Source organism: Ptychodera flava, chromosome 9, assembly GCF_041260155.1.
Source record: "Ptychodera flava strain L36383 chromosome 9, AS_Pfla_20210202, whole genome shotgun sequence".
Lineage (NCBI taxonomy): Eukaryota > Metazoa > Hemichordata > Enteropneusta > Ptychoderidae > Ptychodera > Ptychodera flava.
Genome location: NC_091936.1, coordinates 6,086,646 through 6,103,326, shown reverse-complemented (window position 1 = coordinate 6,103,326; position 16,681 = coordinate 6,086,646). Strand labels below are relative to the sequence as shown.

Sequence of the window (16,681 nt, the reverse complement as noted above, 5' to 3'; positions counted from 1 at the left end):
TGCCCCACACCGAAGACAGTTAATATCGGACATTGCAGAATTTAAAAGAAAACGCAGACTTACACCATGCTTACACACATATACCGAGATGATCGAGATTCAGGCAAACGAAGTAAACAGAATATTCTCCCGAGAAAAATCCTCTGAAGTCCCCCTGCCAGCAACAACCAAAATCAACACCTGGTGACACCACAGGGTCCTCAAGCTCCGATGATGATGATGATTAAACATTTAAAAATGAAGAAAAATAAAAATATACTTGGACTCAGTAAAGTTGTTGTTGTTGTTGTTATTGATGTTGTTGTTGTAGTTGATAGTATTTGCAGAAAAGGACAAATTATGCGCTGCAAAATTCAATACAGCCTCACTGTACACATGGAGGTAAGCTACCTCCATGCTATACACATGCGCTGCAAAATTCAATACAGCGATATTGATGATGATAATAATGATTAAATATATTGGACTCTGTAAATTTGTTGTTGTTGTTGTTGTTTTTATTGTTGTTGTTGTTGTTGTTGTTGTTGTTGATAGTATTTGCAGAAAAAAAACAAAGTATGCGCTGCGAAATTCAATACAGCCTTACTATACTATGCGCTGCAAAATTCAATACAGCCTAACTATACATGTGCGTTGCAGCCTAACTATACTATGCGTTGCAAATTCAATACAGCCTAACTATACATGTGCGTTGCAGCCTAACTATACTGTGCGTTGCAAATTCAATACAGCCTAACATTACTCAAGGGTTGTCACTTCATTGCCACAGTGGCACACAGTAAGGAGGGTCATTTAAACAAATCTGAGAATCTTTTTTTTATTCTATCGTGCCCCCCTCCAGAGGTGTTTGTGTGTGCAGCTTTACTCAAACAATGGGGTGGGGTCATGAAATTTTTGTCATCTTGGTGCAATGGGTAGGTGGTTCACTTATTTTGACCGCAGGAAGAATTTGCCGGCCCACCCCTGGCCATAATAACTGAACGCTCCCTAGAAGGAGGGTGATTAACTTCAGCATTTCTTTAAACCCTCCTCTCTGTTCTCAAGTTGATCAAGTTGAAGTTGATCAAGTCTTGTTGATCCGTCTCTTTAACTTGTACCTAAGGTTCCCCTGACAATGACATTTCATTTTCCATCTAGACCTCACACGATGTGGGTAAGTACAGTCCCTTCTCCATTTTACCTATGTTGACTTTCACATTCTCATTTTTATTCTTGTATTTTACATAAATTAGGCGTCTGTATTCTGAGTACTGTATTTTTTAATCGCCTTTGAAGTTTTTGTTAGGTTTTGTCATGATTTTACTTTTCTGTACTCGTTCACTTTCCTTTGACACGTTCTATTTTATGCGCTTTTATCTATTAGTTTTTACCCTGAGGAGGCCTGAGGCAATCTGTGCATTGCCGAAACGTCGGTTTTATAAATAAAGATCGTTTGAAGATTGAAGAAATTGATCGAGTACGCCTTTCATTTCTCCACACTGTGTGAAGACTTTGCTGTACTCCTGCTTCTTCCTGATGACTTCAATAGTTGCAGTTGGACTGAGTCTATTTCTTGGAATTCTATGTATTTTAAATAGCTTTACCAAAACTGTCTCATAGATGAACTGAAAATGTGGGAGTGGGTAATGATTTGGGTGATGGTAGGAAATAAGATCACGAAATAATTGGAAAATTTATGAAATTGTAGAATGGCTCATTCCACAAATTCCTTGAACAAAGGTTTCAAATTGCAAAATGGCCGAGAGGGCTTCAGTACGAGTCTGAGAAAAGGTTCAGAGAACACACGTTCATCTATAGCATTTGGAATTTTGCAGAGACATCAGAGTGCGAATTTTTTCCCAGAAATAGAAAATAAGTTCCAGGGGCACGTCTTCAGGAGATATGTATGTATGTATCCCTGTTGAACATTATTTTAGATTTCAATTTTTAATCGAACTTTACCTGAGAATGAGAAAAATAATTGCGAGAAAGACAGAACAGATGGACGGGTATTCAAAGTATTTGGACAATTCTGATTCGCGCTAAGATTTTTGACCCCACCATAATATTATTCATCAGAACGACATGGCAGGTCGATAATGACATGAATCGTCGATAAAGGAGCGGAAAACGAGTATTTTTGCAAAGTTACTCATGATTAACACTGAAGAATTGCTTGCATGTCTGACTTTTATTCATTTTACAGCTGGGTTAATGAATGAATAAATTCAGTTATCTTTTTCTCGGGCTTGGTGTTTAAATCTGTTGGTGAATTGTCAATCTAGTCCCCAACTTCTTATTCTCTGCAGTTCGCGCTTTGGCGTTTTTGCAGCTCTGAATTCATTTAGAATTTTATTGGTTCATTGATTGTTAGGGCATGCATGTTTATCAAAGTTCATTAAAATGCTATCGTAACCAAATGGCGAGCTGATCCGTCGCTGGTTGCGTTCAGAAATAAAAACGCCCCTTCCGAATTGACTCATGATAACACGTGTGCAGTACAATTATCGTTGGTTTTTAATTTAAAAGTTATCATTATGACGGTAACAGTAATGTCGATAACGAAAATGCAAACGCCCTACTGTTTTTGATGGAGATGTCACATAGGATTTATTATTTTACAACTCGAATATTGATGACGAAATACAGCGATCTAATTGGTCGTTATGCGAAAAGAACGTTGTTCTCACTTTCCAAAAGTTTCACTCGAATGTACTGCCTGCTTCATATACGCGCTCGCTTTCATTCTGCCATATATCGTAAAATTATTAAACTACTCGTATACCTGTCAACGGGATACTTTATTGCTCAGATACATGACTATAATATTAGAGCTCACAGTTTGACAAGAACTGTTATAAATGAGTTAACATCGCGTTTAGCAAATTATTGAGATACTTGCAATGGCTACATGAAACGTGTGTCTGTTTTTCAAACTTCAAAAATGATAAAGTTTCGACATGATGACAATCCTGACGTGGTTTTATCCAGTTTGTGTTGGGATGAAGACTTATGAAAGACACCCGTGTCAGAGGAGTGCAACGTCATCAGTTCTGATTAGGGAAAATGCACGCTTAAATCCAGCGCGTTGTATATCCCAAGGGTTATCAACTGAAAGCCGGTAATAGAGTAGAAATTAAAACCAAAGAAAATTTTAAAACAACATCGACACATCCCTGGCTAATGGACTGATAATGGTTAATGGACTGATACCTTTAAAATTACACGCGATTCAAAATCTGAAATGTAAATTTTCGTGACATTATTATCTGAGTCCAACAACCACTTGTACCAGTAGGATCAATGCCAATGTCAATACTGTGTTCATGGTAGTCAGTGATCCAGTGTCTACTGGGGCCGGGGGTATGATCTTTGGATAGTTCAAGATGCCTCTCACAGCATAGTGATCAGACAGGTCGCCAACGCTGATAGTTTGCATGCACTCCTCCGAGTTCGGATAGACGTGTCTACGTCGAGGGCTTTGTTCACACATGTCAAACCAGTCATCTCGGACTCGCAGCACCTCAAGTGTCGCGGTCTCTTCATCCGGCAGCAAATGTTCATTACTGTACACTACGTAGTCGAGAAAACTGACATAGCTATCGTTTTCGAGACGGAGGTCGTTGTTGATGCGGTCGAAAGTGTAGTCATAATCACCGATAAGTCTTGGCACTGTTGCGTGCATAGCTTCCATTACATCGATTGCGTTCTGTGCATTGGCTTTTGCATCGGCGTTAAAATCGCCTGCATATATCACAGACTCGTTCTCAGGAATATCAAAAGTGTTCATGAACTCGTAGATTTCCTTTGCCTGTTCCACGCGTGTCTCATCATTTGCTTCTCCTCTGTAAGCTTGCATGTGTGTTCCAAAGACATGATAAAGTCTGCTTTCCTCGTTTACTGTTTTTTCTATCTTTGCATACATGACTCCCTTGCAGAAAAACATGCCATCGATATCGACAAAATGTTCAAATATAGTTTCCTCCTCATACAATATTGGCCAACGTGACGCAACGATGACGCCTCCATTTTCAACATTTGGCGCTACCTGAAACTGGCAGTCGGCTTCACCGACTGTGGCCGTGTAGTAGATGAAACCATGGTAACGTAGGAGTTCGCGGAGGTCAAGGTCCTTGCCTGAATCTGCAAAACACCCTCCCATGAAGACTTCATTGAATACTATTACATCGACATCGGGAGTGGTTTCTAAAGTGCGGAACAGAACTCGACATGAGCGCTCGCGTTGTCCATCTTGGACAAAAGCATATCGGAGTTCATAAATGTTATATGCGATTACTTTAAGTTCATCTACAGATTGGGAATCAGTTAGTTGGACAGCTGGCTCTACCTTACACAAAACTTGCGTGCCATTCTTACAAAACGGGTCACTCACAGGTGGTTCTGGTGGAGGAAACGGCAGAGGCCATGGGAACGGAATTCTTGGCTCTTCAGTGGATTCCTCAGAGGGTTCGATAGATGCGCTGCAGACGTACTCCAGTCCGAACAAGCTACAATGCTCTTCCGTTGCTTCACAATCAGGCACATCGTCTGCGAAAAACAACGGAAAAATTCATGAACATTAAGAGGTCCACAGCTTTTAACTTTTACCAATGTTTGCAATAGTAATTTTATCCCACAAAACACGTTCTCATTCCTCTGCAGAGTGACACATAAAGTATTAGCATCGCAAACACAATGCATTGTGCAGGATATGCGATAGTTAAATAACAACATCCGCTAGCAAGGGAGAAAGATCACGATTTGATGTCCGCCCAAGGGATGTTACTCATGGCGGTAATATCGATGATACCCGAGCCGAAGGCGAGGAAAACACTGGAAAACAATTAAAGATGGTGGTTACAGCCTGAGTAAATTTAATAATAAGATTTTAAGCCTGCCTCTGTCTCAGTCTGTGTCTTTCCATCTGTATGTGTTGATAGATAGATAGATAGATAGATATAGTGAGTCTCTAGTTGATTAGCAAATGTGCTGCTGTCTTTGTTACTAGTCATATAGGTAATAAAGAGTGAGGTATGTAATGATTGTATTCCTTTCACTGTTAAATTTTAGGGATGGATGCTTCCCATCTTGCCATTCTCCAGGAATTTCATGATAGACGCGATACCTCCATGGCGAGATTATTAATGGGACCTGTCGTTTCTTTGTCACCTGTACACTGTGCCGTTTTGTATTCCTTAATTTCTTCACAGAGTTCTTAACATTTAGAGTAAGCGAGTTGAAGCTGGCTGCACGGCACGGCAATTCTTGGGACTCATATAACCTAATGATAGACTAGTTTTAAAAGTTCAAGAAAAGACATTTCTCGGGCTCACTAGAAATGTTAGCGTGCTGACTCTAATGCGATGTCACTAATTGCCTTTCAAATGATACGGCCTGGTTATTGAGGTGGAATGTGCCTCGGCGACAGATACTCGGTTTCTCAAACTTTTACAGTTCTATTTGGGCCTGCCACTCGTGGCATTCATTTCGAAGCTCGGGGCGAGTAAATAACGTTTTCAACAGCTTGTTGTTCTGAAAAATCGAAAAAAAATCATTTCCCGCCATGGAGTTAACACAGGAATGACGGCCATTTTGAACGTCAAGTTTCGGATAATATTTGCTAATGTTTCTCTTCAAGTTCATGGCGAACCCTAATTTTGATTCTTGATTTCAAAAGGGAATACTAGTTATTTCAAGTTTCTTGCGGAAAGTTTGAACCAAAGTTTAAGTCTTTGAATTTTGGTGCATGTAGTACATCAAGAATTTTTGTGAACCGGAATACTAACCTGAAAAATGAGATATAAAATATTATTTTGAAAAGAAATGAGCGATGCAATTATGATTTTGTAGCATTTGAAGAAATTGTAGAGATGTTTGAAGGATCGGTCCGGGCGTTAGAGCGAATTCAACGCAGGAAAAACAAGACAGTAATTAGTGATTAGCAACTGTATGTCAGATAGTTACTCAGGACACAGTGTGATCTGATGCAGCTGTTGTCTAGATTGATTTTACAATCTGCTTTAAAATTAGAATAAATTGATGATTCACACTTTAGACCTTGCCCTTTCCCATCTTAGGTCACAGGGTCAACTCTAAATCGTGGGCATGGACGATAAACACACTATCGGAATAATTAAAACACTTTTGAATAGACTTAACTGGGACGGTTGAAGTTCAAATTTGCGGTATGGGGGTTATTCCGAATTAATTCACGGTTATGCTATATCGTTAGTGTGGAAAAAAACAAACAATTGTCTGGATTGTGTTGCATGGTTTCGGTGTCAAGTAATCACTAATTAGGAACGGTTTCTGTATTAATAGTTTTCATATAAACTTAATAATGGTGGAAATAACACATCCTTGTGAAGGGTTTCCTACCCAAAGTAGAAATTAAAATGGATGCAAAACGGAAAAAACAAACACTGTGGACAACACCTGATGTTACGCTGTGTAACATTGGTAACAAACACATCATGATTATAGACCTACAGAAATCAGAATCGTTCAAGGTATATACAAAACGGATAATTGGCGACTGTTGATTTCAGAGAATTGGTGTCGCAAAAATTGGATGGTTCTGTATGTTGACAATATATTTATTTAAAATCTATAATTATTATTTTGTCTGTTTTGTTCGCGACCCTCCTATTATTTCCTTATCAAAGTCCCAATTAGGATACGATATCATAAAGGTTTACGTTGACGAGAATTACTTGGTGCCATAGTATAGTGTTGTTAATCTGTGATGCTCACATCTGTGAAGATATCTAAATAAATTTACAAGGTATCCTGTCAACGCAATATGGGCTTGAATAGTAACAGTTTAACAAGTGACAAAGTTGCATGAATGTGAAATAGAATAACCGATTGTGAAATATTGAAATGGGTATATTGAGTTGAGCAAGGAAAAGTATAATTTCCAGTGCAGAGACTTTAGGAAACCCTAAAGGAAGGTGAGTCTTTTTCTGTTGACAATATCAGCATGGAAATTAAAAAGTAATTCTCGGGGAAAGCTATTTGGACTATTTAAATAGTACAATACTTTGTTATGTGTGGACTCGTTCTGAAGCTTGTGCCATTGAGTCATAAACAGTGCAGTTGAAGAAGGGTTTTCGCTGCACTGTCTGGAGTAGGTGAGATTTTACAGTTTTGTTTCCGTGAAAATTGAAAATTTGATTTTCCCCACAGGGATAGCGGCCATATTGAATTACAAATATCGGACGGTAAATTTCACGTAATTTGTTCTTGAATTTAAAAAAGAATAGTTCAAAGTAACCGTGGGGAAACTTTTTAGTTTCAAGGTGCACTGAATCTCAACATCTCTACTGTGCATATACGTGAAAGATTACGGTGTCGAAGATAATGTTAAACTATTTGTACATAGTTTGGTACAGAGAAGTCCAGCTTTATGCAGCGTAATGTGTGAAAACATAATTCAACTTTTATGACTGATATGACACCTTTCTGCAGTGTACAAGTCTCACTTTTCAGTCGCTAAAACGTATCTACCACTAAGATCATAGCAAAGTATATCGACCCGTTTTATATGAACCCCTTTGCGCTCGCCGACTTTCAGGACAGATGAAAGGTCGAAATCAAGTAAATTGATAAGGGATCCAAACAGCTGATATCAATCTGTTAGAAATAACTTTATCTTACCGGTTACGAATTTCTTTTTCGGTACAGTTAGAATATGCTATAAATGATTACAATAATACACAAAAATAGATCGGGTCAGGGTTTCTGTTTGAAAACCGTGTCATCTCAACAGTGTGATTTGAGTAGTCTAGGAATCATCCTGGCAATTGTACTACCATCGAAAAGTGCATAATCTCTTTTACATTTATTGGATGGTTTGCTAAATGTACTATCAAATAAAAACGCATGGTTAGCTTAAACGTTGGACGATTTTTAGAATTATCGACGATGTATATTTCGACAGCTTACTCGACAGGTGAGGAACTTCTGTCAGGATCTATCATCACCAACTATGTTAAAAATTTGACGTCCGAACTTCTGTATTTGTGACGTATTTTCAAGAAATTTTGTCCTGTTTTCAAAATACAGTCATACTCCCAAACTGGTATCAAAATATCCAGTTTTCGACTTGTTGACGTTGCCTGTATGTTTTTAATACCAAATGTTATGCTGCACAACTAAATTATAGTCCGGACTTGAATTCATTGAAACAACATTCAATTTGCCTATCGTTGACAATAACATGGCCTGCAGACTAATGCTTCACACTTAAACTTTACTCAAGAAAGATGAAGAAGAAATTGTAAATGTAGTGAACCTACATGGATATATGACGAATTTCGAATTCATCAAATCGCTAATCCACACGCACTACAGACATTTTACCATATTGTACAGATGCTTAAGATATAATCTGGTCACACAGCTTTGTAAACAACACTGCGTGACGAGGGACGGTATATTCATTCTGTTTGCAGCGTTTCTTAATTAATACCAAAGTTCAGACTGATTTATTTATTTACGGCAAAGTTGACGACATACTGATTTTTACTATTGTGAAACCTATATAAACCATGAAATGGTTCGGTATTTTAGGTAAATGGTGCAACTTTTAGAAAATAAAGAAATGCCACTTTTACCGTACGAGCATCGCTTTCAGGAAAGTTTAACAGCATTTCTATACGTTCTTTTCGGTTTACAGAAAGACCGAAGTATGAGAATCAGAGGGAGATATAAGTGAGAAATTACTTAGCATGTCACCCAAGGTATATAAAAATTTGGTATGTAATTGTACACAACGATTTCTAACACCGGCAAGGGTTGCAAATATGGTGTGTGATGAGTTAATAACCATTTTAAATTGTCACAAGAAACAAATCCGTGTCTGGAGAGCTCATTTATGAAATTTGAACTCTACTGATAGCCAATAACACTAACATCTCTAGACACAATGCCTGCTCTCTCTCTCTCTCTCTCTCTCTCTCTCTCTCTCTCTCTCTCTCTCTCTCTCTCTCTCTCTCTCTCGTACATACCTATCCAGACGCTTGGCCGGTCAACTACCAGAGGCTCCTCACATGGAATCTCAGCTGAAAAGAGATAAATTACGAAAAAAAAATCAAGGAATCCATAGGGCACATTGACGTATACGTAGATTGGAATAAAAGTTACTGAGCAAGATCAAAACGGGAATTATTAAAAAAATAATTGGAGACAATATTTTAAGTTATTACCTGACAAGGATGAACTTGTGAATCCCAGGAACAATATTGCAAAGGAGAGCCTACAAAACATTTTGGATGACGACAGCTGGGAGATGCCTCGTCAGAATGGATTGTGTTTGCTTGTTCGAACGGTGTGTACTGAAATACACCTGTTGGATATCAGTTGTAGTTGAGAGACCTCTGATCACAAGGGTCGTCGTATACAGGAATATATAAACCATCAGACAATTAGAAACGGACTTTACGCAGCAGATACATATAATTGTAAATAATTAGCTTGCAGACAGCGCTAAATGACTCTGTTTCTTTTCAATATAAACACAATGTCAATGAAAACAGATGAATGTATCACATCACTGCTGAACATACAATGTGATCACACCTAACCACACAACATTTTCAATGCAGAAGACGTGAAGACTCAGTAATTGTTTCAGAATCACCTTGCCTTATGGAGTAAGAATAGTGGTGTTGTTACCTACATCTAAATGTAGCTGCTGTTTTTTTTAGTTGCCGCCAACGAAGTGTTCGTGCAAAAAGGTGTTCGTGAACAGCTTTTCAGCGGGCGGGGAGAAAAAGACGATATTTACTGTAGGCGGGGAAGGAATTTCAGTTCTTTCATTGGGCCAGGGAGAAAAAACTGCACTGACCATAATTGCACTGAAGTATGGTCACGATGTCCTGAGATTTCTTACAAAAATATTGCCATAAAATTCTCAAATTATCTTGGGTTTTCAGTATCCAGTCAAAGGATGAATGCACCTCAGGGACAGAAATTTGGACGCTCAAAATTCCCAATACTTGTCTGGTCTACCCACTGGCGTGCTGTTTACTGAGCAGTTTGTATAGGGCCTAAGTGTAGTTTATTACACATACAAACTACCCAGTAAACAGCACGCCTGTGGGTCTACCGCCTGTGGGGGCTCGTTTTTAAGTCCTTGGTGTAAGAAAAGTTTTCACCGTCTTAGATTTGTGAAAATTGAAAATGTTATTCTTCTCCATAGAGTTAACACAGAGATGGCAGCCATTTTGAATTTCACATATCGGTAAATCCAAGGTAATTTGTTTCTGTAGATTCTGTACCAAACATTGCATGGTGACCCCCGATGTATATTTTTAATTTTGAAAAAGAATGGTTGAAAGTTTCCTTGAGGAAAGTTTGAGTAAAAGTTAAGCCTGAGACTTTCACTTTCGAGGCGCAAACTACCATAAAGGGACGTATACTGCAGAGTGATATATTTTGAAAGGGCACTTTACGATATGTCCTTCAGATACACTCAGAGGCAGCCAATGAAGCTGGTCGTGTGAAAGATGTTCGCAAATGGTTCAGTTGCGGAAGGGTAGATATTTATTCCATGCGGGGGCAGGGAAGAGGAAATGTTTTATGTCTGTGATGGTAATTTTCGTGCAAGTTTTATTTTAAGCACAATGAAGCGGGAAAGACAAACCAAGTGTTGATGAGAGGGAGAGGGGGAACCTTTGCTATGGGAAGAGAGTAATGGGGAGTTCCTGCTGTGGGGAAAGGGCAGTGGGTAGTTTTCGGCAGTGGGGAGGGGAAAATTATGGTTGAGAGGGGAAGTAATTCAAATCGTGATGGGAGGGCAGTTGTGAACAGCTTTTTCATATCCAAACGAACATTTTTTGTCCAAAATTCTTTAAATGCTATATACACTTAACATCTTTGGTTGGAATTTCTTTGGTTGGAAATAGGCTGGTTGCTATTAGCTGTCCAAGTACCCTAAAGATTGGAGAACGTGTGCATATTCCGGTCTATTTTCTCATTCAAACAAAATCGATGTCTGATTCAAATAAGAGTCTTGTCAAAGTCTGTGAAAGAACAACACGCAGATGCCAAACTACAAAGTGTGACTTGTATTGTGAATCTAAACAAAAAAGTGAGAAATGCCTAACATCTATTGTCTTATATGTTCCTACTAGCACTGTCCTTCCATATTTAAACCCGTGTGAATTTCTTCATCTTTGAAGGGAACGAACCAATTGCAGATGGTGAGCTGTGATAAGCTGGCACAAGAACACCACTGACCACCTCTGTGCCCCTTTGGGTCAAAATCCTCCCCGCTATTTAAAGAGCCTAACATTAACTTTTTTCCTTTTCAAAAAATCAACCGCTTTACCGAATCCACCCTAAAAACACAACGATACAGAATACATCTCCAAGAAGAATAGCCAACGCTTGTACGTGATTATATTGACCCACTTTTTATAGGATTTGTGTTTTAATACAGTGTTAGTGTGAGATTACAGGTGTAGTGTTTACATTTCTGTTTACAAACATATAGCCTTGTAGAAGTGGGGCAATAGTTTACACTTTGGAATCCCATTTTGTAGATCTCATTAGGGTTAACAGTAGACTAATCTAACGGGTCACTGCAATAGAGTACCAGTGGGAGGACAAATCAACTTACCAGATACAGGTACTTTGGAATTTGCAATACAATGAAAAATTTGACATTTCTCCAACTAACTCTACTTATTAGAATACTCTTAACCTTATGATTAATTTTTGAGAGCTACAAAATCATCATGCAAAATTGGCCTTACACATATTACCTGTACTTGACTGCATGACCAAATTCTTGTTTAGCCACAGTTCAATTTTTTTTGTTTTTCTGGGTCAACTCATTTATACCCAAATTTTATAAAATTTTTTATAATTTTTTTTTTTATCAGTCTATCATCCAACGGACGTTGGCCCAATTACAGGATGAGGTACACATAACACACTAACTCCCCAATGGAGCACTGAGGAGTAAAGTGCCTTGCTCAGGGGCACAACACTGTGCTGGAGTCTTGAACTCACCATCCCCCGACAGTGCAATCTCCACCATAACGAATCAGATGTGCACTTTTTAAATGCTTTTTCTTTTTTTGGAGGGAGACGACTTTTCATCTGGTTTTGACCTTATTATAATTATGTCAGTGTAGGCATTTATGTACCTTAAAGCAAGATGTTCACTTACTTCACACACTGACGTGAGACATGGTAACCACAGCAGTGCAACACTCACTCACACCTACTTCAACTATGACAAAATGTCATGAGTTAGTTGTCAAGTCTAGTTGCCTTCTAAAACTGCTTGTAAACCAAGGATACTTGACCTAATTTTGCTAAATGCTGGGGTTGGACAGAGTTGTCAATGATTTACCTTTTATCATGAATAGACTGTGGTCAGTCATGGGATCTGATGTATTGTGTCTGTCGATTCATAGTGTGGTGCAATCCCTACATGCCATGCAAGAACCTAGGCCATCACAATTTTGGTTTTACAATAAAGTGAATACAGAATGACAATCATGCAAATTTGATCATATGATGGTAGACTGGATGGCAATGCGGCAACTAACTTTGCACATATGAGACAAAAATATACATATCATAAAATGTTGACACTTTATTTTACTAATGTAATATCAAATTTTCTCTTCTATTTAATCCAGTAGACAAAGACTGCATTATAAATGAAAACATCATATCGTGGATAAACTATGAGTAAAACTCCTGCATTTTCATAAATCATCAGTTTTTTGTCTCTTAGCAGTGGCTGTTGTCTTTGATTCCTGGAGTTTTTGTTTGGCTGATTTTTCTTCAATTCTCTGTCGTTTCCTTGAGAGGTAGTCTTGTATGTTGTCGAAGGATTTCTTGTGTAAATGTGCATAGAAAGGTTCCGTCTTTACTCCGTCTGTGAAGAAAGATTTGACAAATTGTGAATTGGATCTGATTACATGTGTATTATGCTACAGAGAAATGATGAAAGAACATCACAGGCTGTACTCATCAGAATAAATTTTGGCATCATGTTCCAACTTGAGAAACTCACTTCATTAGGTGTTATGATATATCATTTTATCTATGCACAAGCTAATACATAAATTATTTCATTTGCGATGAGGGAAACACAAATTGTGATGTGTGCTTGAAATACAACACATGTACATGCATTGTTTTGTCTTGATGTGCAAGCAAAGAGTCCCATCAAGTGAGAGAGTAAGAAACTAGAATCTGTCACATGCACAGTATTATTAAATAGCAGCACAACACTAAATGTTTTCTGCAAACCAGAATTATTTAACGTAACATGATATGACAGAATATAACATGACATGATATAATATTACACTGACAGCATATAACATGAGTAACTTGTATACTGCAGAAGTTGGTATCCATTAGTGATGTTCAATGGTGTTTCACAATCTGTGACATGTACTTGCTCTATGCACATTTTCAGCAGGTTTTTAGAAATTCTGAGAAGTTTTGCACATCATGATCAATGTGTGCCCAGAGGCTGTCTAAAGGTCTACTTCAATAACTTTATACTGAAACTCTCGATCAGGTGTTTGCCATTGATAAAACATAACTTTCCGATATAATCAGGACAGTGGAATTTTGATTTTGATACTGATAATCAGAGTCAAGTATCAATGAGTCTGCTAAAAGTCCTGCGATGCTGAAGATAAGGTTTACGTCAACCAAACCACTGACACATAGATGAAAGTTAGTTGAACTTTTTCAAATTGATGAAAAATTCCTTCAGAATATCAAACACACCTAACATAGTAGAGGTATTATGTTTACTGAATCTGTCACTCAACTTCACAGTGGACACAACAGAAAACTTTTGTCACTGCAATCCTACCTTTGAAAAAATCCACATCTTGTTTGATGTGTTGGAGAAGGTCATCCTGGATTCCTGCTTGGTCCTGAGGTGTTACCTGGGAAATAACATTTACAGTGAAAAAATATGAATGAACTGATTAACTTTTTGAAAAAACCTGTTGTGTCTTGTTGTAAAGTATTTAAAGTTTGCAAGGTTATTAATTAGAGTGGAGTCAAACTGTTTGAAAAATCAGTTGAAGAATGTACAATCAGCTGAACAAACCATTTACACTATTCTACAATTTATCAACAATTTGAACTGCGGTTTTTCCAAGGATCAATGATAGGGAGCGACAAGAGAAATGTGGAGGTCACTCAAAAGAAGGTTATCAAAAACATTGAAGTCTCTTCATACATACACAAGTTACCAAAAAGGGCGTATGTATTGTGCTTTTGTATGAACAAAAACAGAAATTTGATTGGAGGCATGACTAGTTCTGCGACACATCAGTATCAAATGGAACAATGGTTTTATTTCAGCATTGTACAAACTGGAACTTCAGTGCACAAATAGCTCATTAATATTTTCTTCATCTGATCCAAGTTACTTTTGCTATCAACTCATCAGAAATAAATACAAAGAACAAATTTATTTTATCACTGAAAAGGAGGAAATTGAAATGCTGAGTTACTGAAGTGACACCCGTGAAAATTTGCTTGATTAGCACAACAAAATACTAATAATCATAGCTGACTATGGCAATTCTGGTACAAACGAGGAGTATGAACTACATGTATAAGGTGCGATTATACTGAATATGTTGCTCGATATTATATTAGATGTGCAATCCAAAACTTGATAAAATATATCTCCCATTTGATGTGATATTAAATTGAACCACTATAACTCCGAGACTGAACTCAATGACACAGTGAGGTGGTTAACATTTTTCCAAACATGGCAAAGTGTCATAATTATACCCAGGGTACCATGTAAGTATATTTTCAAACTTACTGAAAGTTTTCCATTGTTACTGCAACAGTGGTAAGACATGACTTTCTGATCACTATCTGCCTGCAGAATCAATAAACTGTCTTCATGAAAGTGTGCATGTCCTGGAGGAATCTCTGTCTTCAGTTTACACACCAATGAAATGTCCATTTTATCACTGATTTCCTGGACTTGTAGAACCCAGACAGCTGAGACACCCTCTGCCATCACTGCTACTAAATTGTGTTTCTCTGAACAGCTGATGCAAGACACTGCCATCAATTGGTCTTTATCGTCTTTGTCTAAGTGGTAAGTTTGTAAGAGTTGACCCTGATTGTAGTCCCATGCCCTTACTGTGCCATCCTACGGTAAGACAGATAGAAACCAGACATAGATATACATTGTGAGTCAAAAAAAGTGAAATCCAAGGGTTGATAGCAGCAGATCCATTGAATATTGACATGTCTCGGTAAATAGTTACACTCCTGCTTGCCATGACTTATCAATATCTGAATCAACTTCATTGACAGAAGAAAGTGCCATCGTATTTAAACCAAAAAATTTGAGTGATCAAGTGATCCCATTTAAGTGTTGTATTGTGTCCCATCAAAATTTTAGTGCAAATTTTACCAATTTTAATGAATTTTTTTTGATAATTTTCAACAAAATCACATCACATTTCATTGGCTACAGTTTTTTATCAAAATTTTTGCTAAAATCTGAAAAAAGTGACAGGGGTATATTTTCTTATGGCGACAAAAATTGACTTTGGCTCTCAAAGGATTAACCATGTCATGAGGGACAAGAGTACACATGGACATACTCACCCCTGAACCTGATAACAGAATGTTTTCCTTCCATGGAAGTATGGTTAGTCTGCTTACAAATCTGTCAAAGAATAAGAGAGATAATTTAATCCTATCACTGCTATGGTTTGACCAATCTCTTTATTATTATCAATGATGAGGGAGGACCTGCTTACAGGAAAATGGGGTGAATACAGTAACAGTTCAACAGTGCAGCTGTTTCCTTACCATGTCATACTTTATCATTAAAACTCCATTAGCTGTACCTTTTTGCATTTATTTACCAAAAACAATATCATCCAATCTTTAGAGAGATGTTTTGCATTCATATAATTACACGATAATGTCTTTCAAAATGTTACTTTTCCAATCCTTGGTGCTGAATTTGATTGATTATTACAATCCACGTGCTTATACACATATACACTTGGCGGCCGAAGTTGTATTTTATTTCAAACCATCTTATCGAAAAATAAAATGCAAAAAGATAAAGCCAGTGGGGCTTTAAGATGCAAAAATAAATATGTATCTGAATTTTTTACAAGACTTTAAGAAGTTATGCATTCATCAAGATTAACAAAAATGTTACTTTGTTGTCAACAATATATCATAGAGACCATAGCAATGATAACAGTGGGTGCAACCAGGAGTTGGATTATCTGAACAAAGCAGCAAAACAGAAAAGTTTGTCCATATTTCCACAGTGAGTTGAAATATTATGCATACAATTACATATAGTGATTAACATACAATCATGATCAGCACTGCTTTGACAAATTGCACTTTTTCTCTCTCTCAAAAATGTACTGAAGACAAAATGTGGATTGAAAAATAGGTGCTGATGTTTGAATGCATATCAAAGTGTAGATAAAACAAAATAATTTCCCACTCACTCTGAGTGACCCAGGCAGTATGTTTGAATGTTATAACCATTTGGGTTGAGACTAACTCGGATTTTCTCATCTCTATCAGCTGTAATGATCAGTTTGTCATCCCTTGACACGGCCTGAAATAAAAGGTATGTGTCATTATTTAGAATAGTATCAGTTCATATGGGTGTTGTGTCTACAATACGATCTTCCAGTGA

The 16,681-nt window shown here is 37.6% G+C and overlaps 2 protein-coding genes across 3 annotated transcripts in view; both read right to left on the bottom strand.

Annotated features, from left to right (window-relative positions):
• Window positions 1-2,761: 2,761 nt before the first annotated feature.
• On the bottom strand, window positions 2,762-9,364 carry LOC139139852 (sphingomyelinase C-like). Its single transcript, XM_070708793.1, has 3 exons — window positions 9,189-9,364; window positions 8,991-9,044; window positions 2,762-4,527 (listed from the first exon to the last, which is right to left on the bottom strand). The coding sequence occupies exons 1-3, from the start codon at window positions 9,247-9,249 to the stop codon at window positions 3,245-3,247; spliced, it is 1,398 nt and encodes a 465-aa protein (XP_070564894.1). The 5' UTR covers window positions 9,250-9,364; the 3' UTR covers window positions 2,762-3,244.
• Window positions 9,365-12,572: 3,208 nt separating this feature from the next.
• The window catches only part of LOC139139848 (tRNA (guanine-N(7)-)-methyltransferase non-catalytic subunit wdr4-like), a 36,421-nt gene continuing 32,312 nt past the window's right edge, over window positions 12,573-16,681 (bottom strand). The window contains exons 5-9 of one of the 2 annotated variants that reach the window (XM_070708787.1): window positions 16,488-16,600; window positions 15,616-15,676; window positions 14,813-15,151; window positions 13,838-13,913; window positions 12,573-12,880 (exon numbers count right to left, since the gene is read on the bottom strand). In XM_070708787.1, the coding sequence (XP_070564888.1) occupies window positions 12,708-12,880; window positions 13,838-13,913; window positions 14,813-15,151; window positions 15,616-15,676; window positions 16,488-16,600 (762 nt within the window). In that variant the 3' untranslated portion in view covers window positions 12,573-12,707. The remainder of the gene's footprint in view (window positions 12,881-13,837; window positions 13,914-14,812; window positions 15,152-15,615; window positions 15,677-16,487; window positions 16,601-16,681) is intronic. The other variant, XM_070708788.1, reaches the window with a different exon arrangement.

Excerpts from the sequence above, each read along its gene's own strand:
- LOC139139852 (XM_070708793.1), bottom strand. The coding sequence starts at position 9,249 with ATGTTTTGTAGGCTCTCCTTTGCAATATTGTTCCTGGGATTCACAAGT. Across the intron at positions 9,045-9,188 it reads CACAAGTTCATCCTTGTCAG|CTGAGATTCCATGTGAGGAG; the intron begins GTAATAACTTAA and ends ATCTCTTTTCAG. Across the intron at positions 4,528-8,990 it reads CCGGCCAAGCGTCTGGATAG|ACGATGTGCCTGATTGTGAA; the intron begins GTATGTACGAGA and ends TGTTTTTCGCAG.